Source organism: Panthera pardus, unplaced genomic scaffold (assembly GCF_024362965.1).
Source record: "Panthera pardus isolate Hobbes unplaced genomic scaffold, ASM2436296v1 HiC_scaffold_1, whole genome shotgun sequence".
NCBI lineage: Eukaryota > Metazoa > Chordata > Mammalia > Carnivora > Felidae > Panthera > Panthera pardus.
Window position 1 is genome coordinate 81,696,386 of NW_026526654.1, and position 10,171 is coordinate 81,706,556.

General features: G+C 45.3%; 1 protein-coding gene across 6 annotated transcripts in view; it reads left to right on the forward strand.

The window, feature by feature from the left end:
* Positions 1-9,172, forward strand: part of KATNAL1 (katanin catalytic subunit A1 like 1) — a 101,094-nt gene extending 91,922 nt beyond the window's left edge. For all 6 annotated transcript variants that reach the window (XM_019447869.2, XM_019447866.2, XM_019447865.2 and 3 more), the window contains one exon: positions 6,334-9,172. In XM_019447869.2, the coding sequence (XP_019303414.2) occupies positions 6,334-6,436 (103 nt within the window). In that variant the 3' untranslated portion in view covers positions 6,437-9,172. The remainder of the gene's footprint in view (positions 1-6,333) is intronic.
* Positions 9,173-10,171: the final 999 nt, after the last annotated feature.

Genomic DNA, 10,171 nt, shown 5'->3' on the forward strand with positions numbered 1-10,171 from the left:
TAGACAAATAACTAATCATGGTATGACTACTGTATTACAGAACATAAATCTTAAACTATAGTGTTAGTAATTATTACGTAATTAGAGATGAATGAATTAAGCCTCGTTTGCAATTTGTAAAATACCTCAAGTTATTTTTCAAACATTTTGAAACATGTTTTGTAACATTTCTCAAATGTACTTTACCAGGCATACTTCCTCTAATTTTCAAGCCCTTGTGTATTTTAAGGGAAATTTAATCCATATGTTTCTGATTCATTTACACTTAACTCATCAAAGTTATTTTTTAAGAACAATTTGGTTTCCAGGCAGCCTTAGGAACCCTTGTCATGAATTCCGTCAGCCTTTAAAAGCCTTTTCCCCAATCAAAACTTTTTTCCTCCAAAGATAAATGTGGATGAAATTTCGGTTTACAATGCAGAGCCCGTATTTCAAAATCTAAGCTGGTTCTGAATTTAGTGTAATAAGTTGTTCTGCCTTTACTGAAAGAACTGGCTTAATTTGTTTCTCTTCAAAGCAGGCCTCTGCAAAGAGTTTGTAATAAATAACAGTGTGCTTTCTTGAAAACACAGTGCACTGACGTTCTATACTGCCTTCCCGAATTCATAGCACAGGTGACAAATGTGGGTCGATCAGACATGGCAAACAAAATGAACTGTTTTGGGGGGCCCATCATGTAACTGATGAATACGTGTACATATTCGAATATACACGCATACATTCATAAAATGCTTACATTCTTATAGATTACCTTTTTTGTTTGTTTTTACCTCTACTTAAAAATTCAAGCGAGACTTTGCTGTATTCTGGATTAAATTAATAACTGATCGTGAAATGACTGTAATTGTTCTCATGTCTCTTCAGAAATGTTCCCCACCTGAGATTTCGTTCACCGGGTTTGTGTGGCCCAGCAGTCGGGCTGTGAGCACAGCTTTTTGTGTAGTTTTAATTCAACGGGGTGGGGTGATTGTATGAAATCTTCTTCGGAAAAGTAAGGTCCTTGCAGTGAAGGTGGAAGGCTGACAGCTAATTGGACAGAATGTCATACAGCAGAGTGACTCTGGAAATGATTTGCTGAAACACAGCACCAGAGGAATAGAGGTTGTTCGAGGCAGCTAGAAGCCATATTCAGAAATATTCACATTAAAAGAAAGGTACCATTTTCTTGGGTTCTCATCAGAGAATTGCATGAAACACATATTTGTTAATTGCAAGAAATCACCTCTTTAGTTCCTGTTTTTGGTGGAAACTATCATTTTCTCCCTGAAGTTTTTTAATGTGGGATAAAAACATCTTTTTCTGTACTTTTCAGGGCATACCAATTTCTTATATATCTTGCCAGTTTGTGCTGTAAATGAACTCTTAATATTTTATGAAAAAGCATTATGATAGATGAATTCCTTTTAAGAATTAACACCTACTTTTTAAAAATTCAAACGAAAATGAGAAGCCTCTTGCATGAGGGGATATTTTTACCTTTTACCTTATATTTTTCTATGTGATAATTACTTAGAAAGGAAATATGCTTACACATAAAGCAATATGTATAGAAATCAAGTTGGTCAGTGCTTGTGTTTCTGTCTCCCAAAAGCCTTTGGCCTAGAAGTCAGTCATGATTCCATCTCATTTCATACGACTCCTAGGACAGGACTGTGCTGGCCATTGTCACTGGTGACCTGGGACAGTGTTCTGCAAATTTCTGTGATGATGCCTCTCCATCAAGAAGTGATTTGTGAGTTTTCCACCCTGACTGTATTGATAGCTTGCAGAACATTTGTAATCTACAGTAGTTTTTGTGTGCAATTTATAACAATGTTCACGACATTAGAAAATTTAGAGACCGAAAATATGAAAACATTGCCAAATAATTTTGTTGGTACAGAAATGCCCTCTAGAAATTATGAAGAGTGTTTGTACTGAGAGCCATGAGATTAAATACACCTCATTCTTTTTTTTAACTTTAACTTTCGCCTCACTGGGTACAGTGATTTATAATGTATTTCACTGCTTAGTTTTAATGACTGTTGTGGTGAAAAGGTTACTTCACAAAAGTGGATAGATCCAAGTGGAAGAAGTAAATCATTGACTGCAACTCTAAGTCAGGAGCTTTATTAAAAATGATTAAAATTCATGCTCACTACGCAGAAGTTTTCATTTACCTTTGGTCAAACCTGTGAACCGCTCGCTTCATTTGGAAGATGTTTAAACAAATAGGAAAATTCTTTCAAGTTTAAGTTGCACATATTAGAGTTTTTAATAAGAGACTCAGTGTTTTTGGCAACAAAATCACGGAACAGTGGAAGCCCCTACTCGAGGTCGAGACCTGGGTCTTCCTTCTGCCTGCCTCCCTGCTCCGTGTGTGCCCAGGATTCCTGGCTCTGTCAGCCCCTCCCATAGTGTCCCCCATTCTGCTCTGTCTGGACGTGATAGCTCTTGAACACCATGGGACAAGTTTCATTCCTGTTGTGAGTTTTCCTCTCCCAGTCTTCAAAGAATGCCTGCCTTCTAGATACCATGTGAATGTCACTGCCCATTTCTTCCTTTTACTTGTCAGTGCACAACCTGCACAACCGTTCCTCCAGCTTCTGTGCAAAACTTGACCCGCAGAGGCGCCAGGTTGTTGCGGCTCTCCTTTTATCCGCGTGGGACGTTTCCAGAGCCGCCAGCCGCCCGAGGCAGCGGCTTGCGGCCTCTCCTCGCTGAGGGAGGAGGACGAGGACCCTTCCATCGAATGTGAATGGAACTGTTGAAGGGAGAAGCAAGAGTAGAGCAGAGATTCCTAGTTACTAACAGAAAAGTGCTAAGCTGTGAGAGTCCCGGCTAGAAGGGAGAACCGAAGAGGGAGGATCTGGCGTTTTCAAAGGGAAGGAATCCGCGTGTACTCCTGTGACCAGGCCGAGACTGCCGCGCGCCACAGATGTCCCGTCTTAACTTGCACTGTGTGCGCTCTGGTCAAAGCCTCACACCTGCTCTCTGGCTGGGGATCTACCAGCTGTTTACACAAGGGGTCCGTCTGCCGGGTTGCGAGAGGCCTGGTGGTATTGTGAGGACGTATAGGACTGTCGGGAGGACGAAATGACATCCTGAGTCTAAAGGGCTTATCAGTTTCTGGCACCGCAGTAAGCCCTTAGGAGACGTGAGCCGCGGTGCTGCGCTGGCCCCTGGCAGGCTCTCCCGGAGCCGATCGCTGCATTTTAAGGGAAGGGGCAAGCCTTTCAACCACGCATAGCTTGGAGTTGGCCTCCGTGGGCCTATTTATGCCACAGAAGCCAGCAAACATTACAAGTCAGGGCTTCCTCCGCACGCCCCCTGGAGCACACCGCTGGTTAGCTATTTTTATTTTGTGTCAGTTTTTTCTCTTTTCTCCACGCGCAAAGCAGCCCTGGATGCCCAGGCTGGCTGTTTGTCAGTCCCTCTGAACTAAGTAGATGCAATGACGAATAATGTTCCTAACCCCTGCCAGTCACGGTGAATAGGGTCACATTGATTTGCATTGAGCCATTTTTGACCCGGGGTGAACGGCCGTTGGGTATCTGTCAAAATTAGGGGCCACTCTCTTCTCTACACTGGTACTTTTAATGCAGCGGAGCAGAAATCTAAAGATACCAGAAATCGACCGAAGTGTCGCACTACCCCTTAATTCCCTGTCCAATGCAGGGTGAGCTCTATCCAGGCAGTTGCCCACACTGTTTTCAGCTTTTTACCAAAGGTGAGATACTTTTAATTGCCCAAAAAGTTCTGGCCCCCAGCATTGGCATGGCTTACCTAGTGGTTGTAGGCATGTGTCCATAGAAGTGTTTTGCCAGGCATTCGTGAAAACTATTTGGCTATTTTTTTTTTTTTTTTTTAAGCAAAGGTGGTAGAGGGAGGAGGAAGAGAGGGTTCTGTTCTCACTTCTTCTAATACCTTCCCTGATCCAAAAACTGGAGTTTAGCGGTAGAACCCAATTAGAACTCTCTTGCCTCATTTAGCACACGATCACATTTCTCGCTATTTACGACAGAAACAGAAAAGTAAGCATAATTTCTCAACAAAGAGGGAATTTACGAGCGACGCGATGTTTCTCTTACTGTAGTTAGAGACGTACCTTCTAGAGGGTCCCACAGGGCCTGTGTGCCTTGCTTAAGAATCACAGACTGGAGTGGTAGTTCGTTGGCCCACTGGCTTTTGACAAGGAAGGAAAGGTGTTACGTGATGTCAGAAGGTCTCCGGTTCCATAAAGCAGAGCTTTCCAAGGGTTTCCCTGTTCAGACGTTTTCTACGTAATGCCTGAGGGATCCTGCAGGAAGGGGGCCTAGAGGATCTAAGCAAGATTTGTTTTTTCATGCATTTTAATTTGAATCTTAACTAAGATTATTTACGTAAGTCTACTTAGACCTTCATTAAATCATTCCAAGTTTCGAATGTCCAGCAGATTCTGGGTAGAATCCCTGCCTGAAGGAACTTGACCTGCTAGAGAAAGCCCTGAAACAAACCATCACAGAATTCTATGCACCGATGACAGTATGTGGCCGAGAAGTGGTGTGGAGGAGGAAAAGGACAAAGAAGGCTTCACAGAGGAGGTGATGTCAGCCATGTTTTGAAGCATGAAGAGGAGTTCGGCAGGTGGCGAGGGAAGGAATGCTAATCCAGGTAGAGGTAACGATCATCGCCTTCCTCTTGACTTGTATCAGAGTGACGGTTCCCTTTTATTAGAGCAAGTTCTTTAACACTCTGTGAGGGTAGGGAGCAATATGATCATTGCCTCCTGTACCTTGTATACTGTGAGAACATCCCCAGTGGGCAATGAGAATCTGTAATCATAGAAGAAGGTCTCCTTTCCTCACTGTGACCCCTTAGGCAAAACCGTCCTGAGGAACACTGACCCGAAGAAACACGTTCGCTGCAGGGTAATGGTGAAGCTTGGATTTGAAATCAGCTGCTCAGCAGAAAATCTAGAGCAAAAGAACCGGGTGTCTCGTCTATGGACATGGCCTGAATAAACACAAATCTCCTTGATTTTTGTGTGGCTCCAAATCACCTTCTTGTGATTCCTGGTTGTTGACAAACTGCGTTGCCTGCTTTCTCTAGCGGGATGGCGGCTGGCCCGGGCCACGGCGGGCCACAGAGGCACAAGCAACAGTGTTCCCCTCGGTGGTTTGATTTTTACGTGCCGCGGGTGACGAGACAGCTCTGCGGCCCCAGTGTCTTCCCAGTGCTACGAAATCCCCCCTTGTGTTTCCAGGTGCACGTGCGGTCCGTTAGTCCATCTTGGAATCGTCTACGGGACAGAACTTCGTTCCAAGCATGAACCAAGCCTACTTCGTAAATCAAAAGGCGCTCCTTAATTCGCAGTTGTATATTAAATTCGCACGTTTCAGATTGAAATTCGCACACAATCTCTTTTGCATTACTCACCCTTAATAGTAATTTCTTCTGGCTATTGCCCTCAGGCTGTACAGGAATGAAAAAAATAGATTTGAACTCTTTATTTTGACGATGTTCACAGATTGTAAATCTAATTAGTTCTCTGACTTTTTCCCCCCCCTCTTAAAGGAACACACATTACTTTCTGAACAAAGTCTGCTAAGTCGGGACAGGTTTGCCTGATAACCATATTCATTTTCCCTAAATTATCTTATCAGTTCATTTGGAAAATTCATCTGTCTGTCTGCCCTAATTTGCTGCATCCGGTTGATGCGTGCCCCTAATAGATAGGATATCCACCTGTGAGATGGTGAGGAAAATCCTGTCCAGGTTAGATAATGCTTTAAGATTGACCCATTTCAGAGTTGGAAGGGACCTTTCTTTCAGATCACTGAATGCAGTGTTTCTCATCCTGGCCTAGAGGATCTGTTTGTTCTTTGAGGAATTTCTAAATCCCGTGTTTTCATTAGGTGAACAACCACAAGAAAAATAAGCACAGACCTCTCTGAATGGGGGACTGCCACGAGATTTCAGGGGTTACGTGACTTGGCTCCGGGGAGAGGGTCAAGGCTTCCTGCGGGCCTAAGGGAATTTAGATACATGGTGAATTGAGGGCACAGCCATGATGGCAACGTCACGCCCACCCCCAAATTCCTGCGGGAGGCAGCCGGTGTTACATATTTGAATAGTTGTGTATTTCTGGCGTCCATGGTGGTATCTAAATTATAAAGCTGCTGCAGCCAGGAGCGTCCATTCTAAGAGCACAGGGTAGCCGAGCGGTCCTGGTCGTTCTTGGGGTATTTATCACACATGGCCCAGTGTTGGGTGCTGGACGGGTCAGCTTTCTGTGGGTAAGACTGAGATAACGAAGCCACCCCAACACTTTGGTGGCTCGTAATAGCAAAGGTGTGTTTCTTATTCCCATAGATATGTCGCCGGCAGCTCTTTGGCTGCGATCCTACATCGTCTCATTTGGAGATCCGTGATGCCTTCAGTAGAACCCCCCCACCCCCACCCGCCATCCTCATGACCTAGGGAAAAGAGCAAGAGGGCTCAGAAGCACTCAAAAACTCTTAAAAATCAGATGGCACATATATCATTTCTGCTGTGTTCAGTGGCCAAGCCAGGCCACGTGGACGAACCTGTTGTCCGCGAAACAGGGAAATATTATTCTCTCTGCAAGGTGTCGCACGGCAAGGGTAGAGATGTATGAGCCTCTTCCAGGGAGGGGGTTGGACGACTGGGGACAACAATCTACTGCGGGTGACCATCCACCCACGCACCTCACAGCTCCTTGTCGTGCTGGGTGACGGGACTGCCCAGCTGGCTTCCTGTCTGTCTTTTGTTTTCATTTTTTCTTCTTTGGAAGTTTTCGACCTGGGAAGCCAGACCGCTCTCGGGCCGAGTGGATGTTTAGAGACCTTGCCTCGTGCCATTATTTTCCCCCGTAGAGGAACTGAGGTGATGTGCCCGAGATCACACAGCAAGATGCTTGGCTACGCTGCTTACTCTCTTCCCAACATCCACTTGTGAAAGTGTCAGACAGGAATTGTTGCTTTGCTAACTGTAAAAGAAAAACACCTCGATTGTTCCTGAAATCATACCCCATCTGAGAGACAGAGAAGTGAAACAGGACCCGAGTGGTCCATCTCGGAATGAAAACCGGCTCAGTTTTCTATCCCATTTTCTTTCCAGCCACCTTTGTGTGGGAGGCAACCTATTTAAATGTATTATAGAGCATCAACAGAGCGCCGGGAGCTGTTCAGTGCTCTAGTAAAGTCCCAGTTCCTGCCAAGGCAGATCGTGTCTCTGTTTTATAAATAGTCTGTGCCCGGTGCCGAGTTGATTTAAAATAAAACCTGCAGGTAGTACTCCGCATGCTTCCTTCGGGTCCTTGTGTGTGGGGGGGGACAGTAGGTGGGTGAGTCCAGGGCCGGAGACAGCAAACGGGGCGAGCTGGGCAGTGGCTTCTGGGGAGACCAAAGGGCTTATTTGGTGAGAGGCTCACCAACGGCCTCTGGGCCCCAGTGAGCCTCTGACATACAGCACGTCCGCTTCCCTCCGGGGGAAGCTTGCAGGCAGGCCCCCTAGGGGTGCAGGACTGGACACATCTTGGGCAACAGTTCTAACATCTCTAAAACAGTTGGGAGTTGTCTGCCCTCATGAGCGCCTTCGACAACACAGGTCACAATCGCAGGGGATGTCTTCAGCAAGGTTGGGGTGAAATGGCACACAGGGTGGAAAGAACACACCCAGCTTCCGCCTCTCGCCCCGGGCAGCGAAAGAGAGGAGGAGGAAAGGACTCTTTGAAAAGGAGTTCATTGAAAACTGCTTTGGCCTCTGGAGACTGGGGGCAAGATGGATCCGACGAGATTTTGAAAAGGCCCATTTCTGTTCTTTCTCTTCCTTTCACCTCCCAAAACATTTTATCGCTGTGAATCAAGTGCCTGGTTCTCTGGGGTTTTCTAAAACCTCCTGTTTTGACATCCCACTCAGCCTGCTCCATATGGAGTCAAAACAATCTCCCCATTCACCGTGCCAGTCAGAGTACCCTTTCCCTAGGTGGTGGGTGTTAGGAAAGCAATCTGACTAAATTTTATTATGATGCACTTGACATTGTGATGCTTTGTGTATTCCACTTCTTCAGCTTGCTTTCCCCAATTTTTCCTCTCTCTCCGGCTATAATTTTGAATTCCCCCTACGTATAAAATACATATCCATCAAGGTTCTAGATAATCAATTAGGGCGATTTTCAGAACCACTCGGGGGAGCTTTTAAAAATACACATGCCTACGCATCCAGGATCTTGAGATCCTGATTTTGTGGGCTTCGGAGTGATCTAGGTGTCTGAATTTTTAAAAAGCTTCCTGGATGGGGTGCCTGGGTCCCTCAGTTTGTTAAGCGTCCCGCTTCAGCTCAGGTCATGAGCTCAGGGTTTACAAGTTCCAGCCCCATGTCGGACTCTGTGCTGACAGCTCAGAGCCTGGATCCTGCTTCCGAGTCTGTGTCTCCCTCTCTCTCTATGCCCCTTTCCCACTCACTCCCTGTCTCTCAAAAATAAGCAAACATTGAAAAAAAAATTTTTTTTTAAGCTTCCCGGATGATTTTTAATCGAATCATCTAATTCTTTGCTTCCCTAGTAAAGAATTCTTGCGTAGGAAAGCATTTTTCTCTTGTTGCTTGCCATTCTTGGTGAGGGGGGGTGGGGCGGGGGGCGGGAACTATCTTTCACCTTATATCTTAACAGCTCTTCTAGAATCAGCTTTGATTGATTTTAGTTGATTTTGATTTTTAAAGTTCGTCAGTTTCTTTTAGAAGAACCCAACAGATATTCTTAGAGTCTATTCTTCCTGCCCAGATTCCCAGCTCGTAAATTTGGCCACGTCCAGGGATTGGAACACTTAACAGTGCATGGAATTGCTTGATTTAAAAAAGGGAAGAACCCACTCTTACACATGATCTTATTAGGTGGTCCTAATTTCCTCCCCCTTATCCCTTCTTCCTTTTCTTAGGACCTCTCTTTACCTACCTCTCACCTCCAAGGGGTTTTTTTTTTTTAACTGTGTCAGAAAGTTTTTTCAGTTGTTGTGTCTTACCATTCCCTTTTCATGACCACTCAGCACAATCATGGCTGTGCGTCTCATTAAAATGTATTAGGTTTGCTGTGTTGTAAGTTTTATTTAATGGTAACACTGAGCCGTGTTTGTATGTTGCTCTGATACCATGCCTGTCTACTCAAAAATTAATAAAACAAAATGGGACAGTTGTCTGGTAACATTTCATTTGTGTTTGACTGACAGTTTGGCATCATTGCAACAGAACCCAAGTGTAAACAACAGGCCTGAGTTCACCAGGCTGGCTAGAGCCAGATAGTTGGGTATTCTCATCTTTCATTTGGAATTTTAAAGCCATTGCAATCTCTCCAACTTTCTACCAAGGTGGAGGTGCGTGTGCGTGGGCCTCTGTGGGGGGAAGAAGGATCTTTGCTGAGACGTTTGGCAAGGTCTCTAAGTGATGTCCTTGTGGACAAGGTAGAGAAATGCAACCCGAATGATGGTTACCTGGGTTCTTGGCTAATAGAACGGCCGTATCAAAGGGCATTAATTAGTAGATTTGTGCTGGGCTGGAAAGAAGGCTTAATACCAGGCTACAGGACCTCGTACATGGAGACCCCGGTCTCCAAGTAGTTTCGTAGAAGGTAAAGATGCAGATATCAAACTTCTAGATGGCCCAAAGCTGGGAGGGACAGATGATAGTGAAGGTTATTGAAACAACATTTAAAAAGAGCTCAGCAGGTGGAAGGAAGAGCTAGAATAAGCAAAATGAAATGTAAAGAAATGAAATGGGGCAGAAACAGATACAAAAAGCCTGAACAATTGCTTGTTGCACCAGTTAGGGAGACCTAGTATAATAGTCCCTGCATGACAAAGGCCTGTGCCCATATGTGTTACCTGAGGGCGTTCTGACTTCCCAGAAGTTTGTCACGAGGCCCCCACAGGACCGCCAGGCTCGTCAGTGGATCTGGGATCTCTTGAGGGTCTTGATCACCTAAGCTAGTGAGAAAAACCTTGGAACCCGCCGCCCCCCCTCCCCCCCGCCCCCGCCAAGAATCCACATTCACAGCACTGTGGACCTCTCTTTAGACTTGTCACAGGGCATTACAGTCAGCTTCTTGTGCACTGGTCTTGGCTCCTTAAGTGTAAACTTCAGGATAAGGACCATGGTTTCCCCGTTTCCCAGTTCCCAGGGCCAAATGCCTGACACG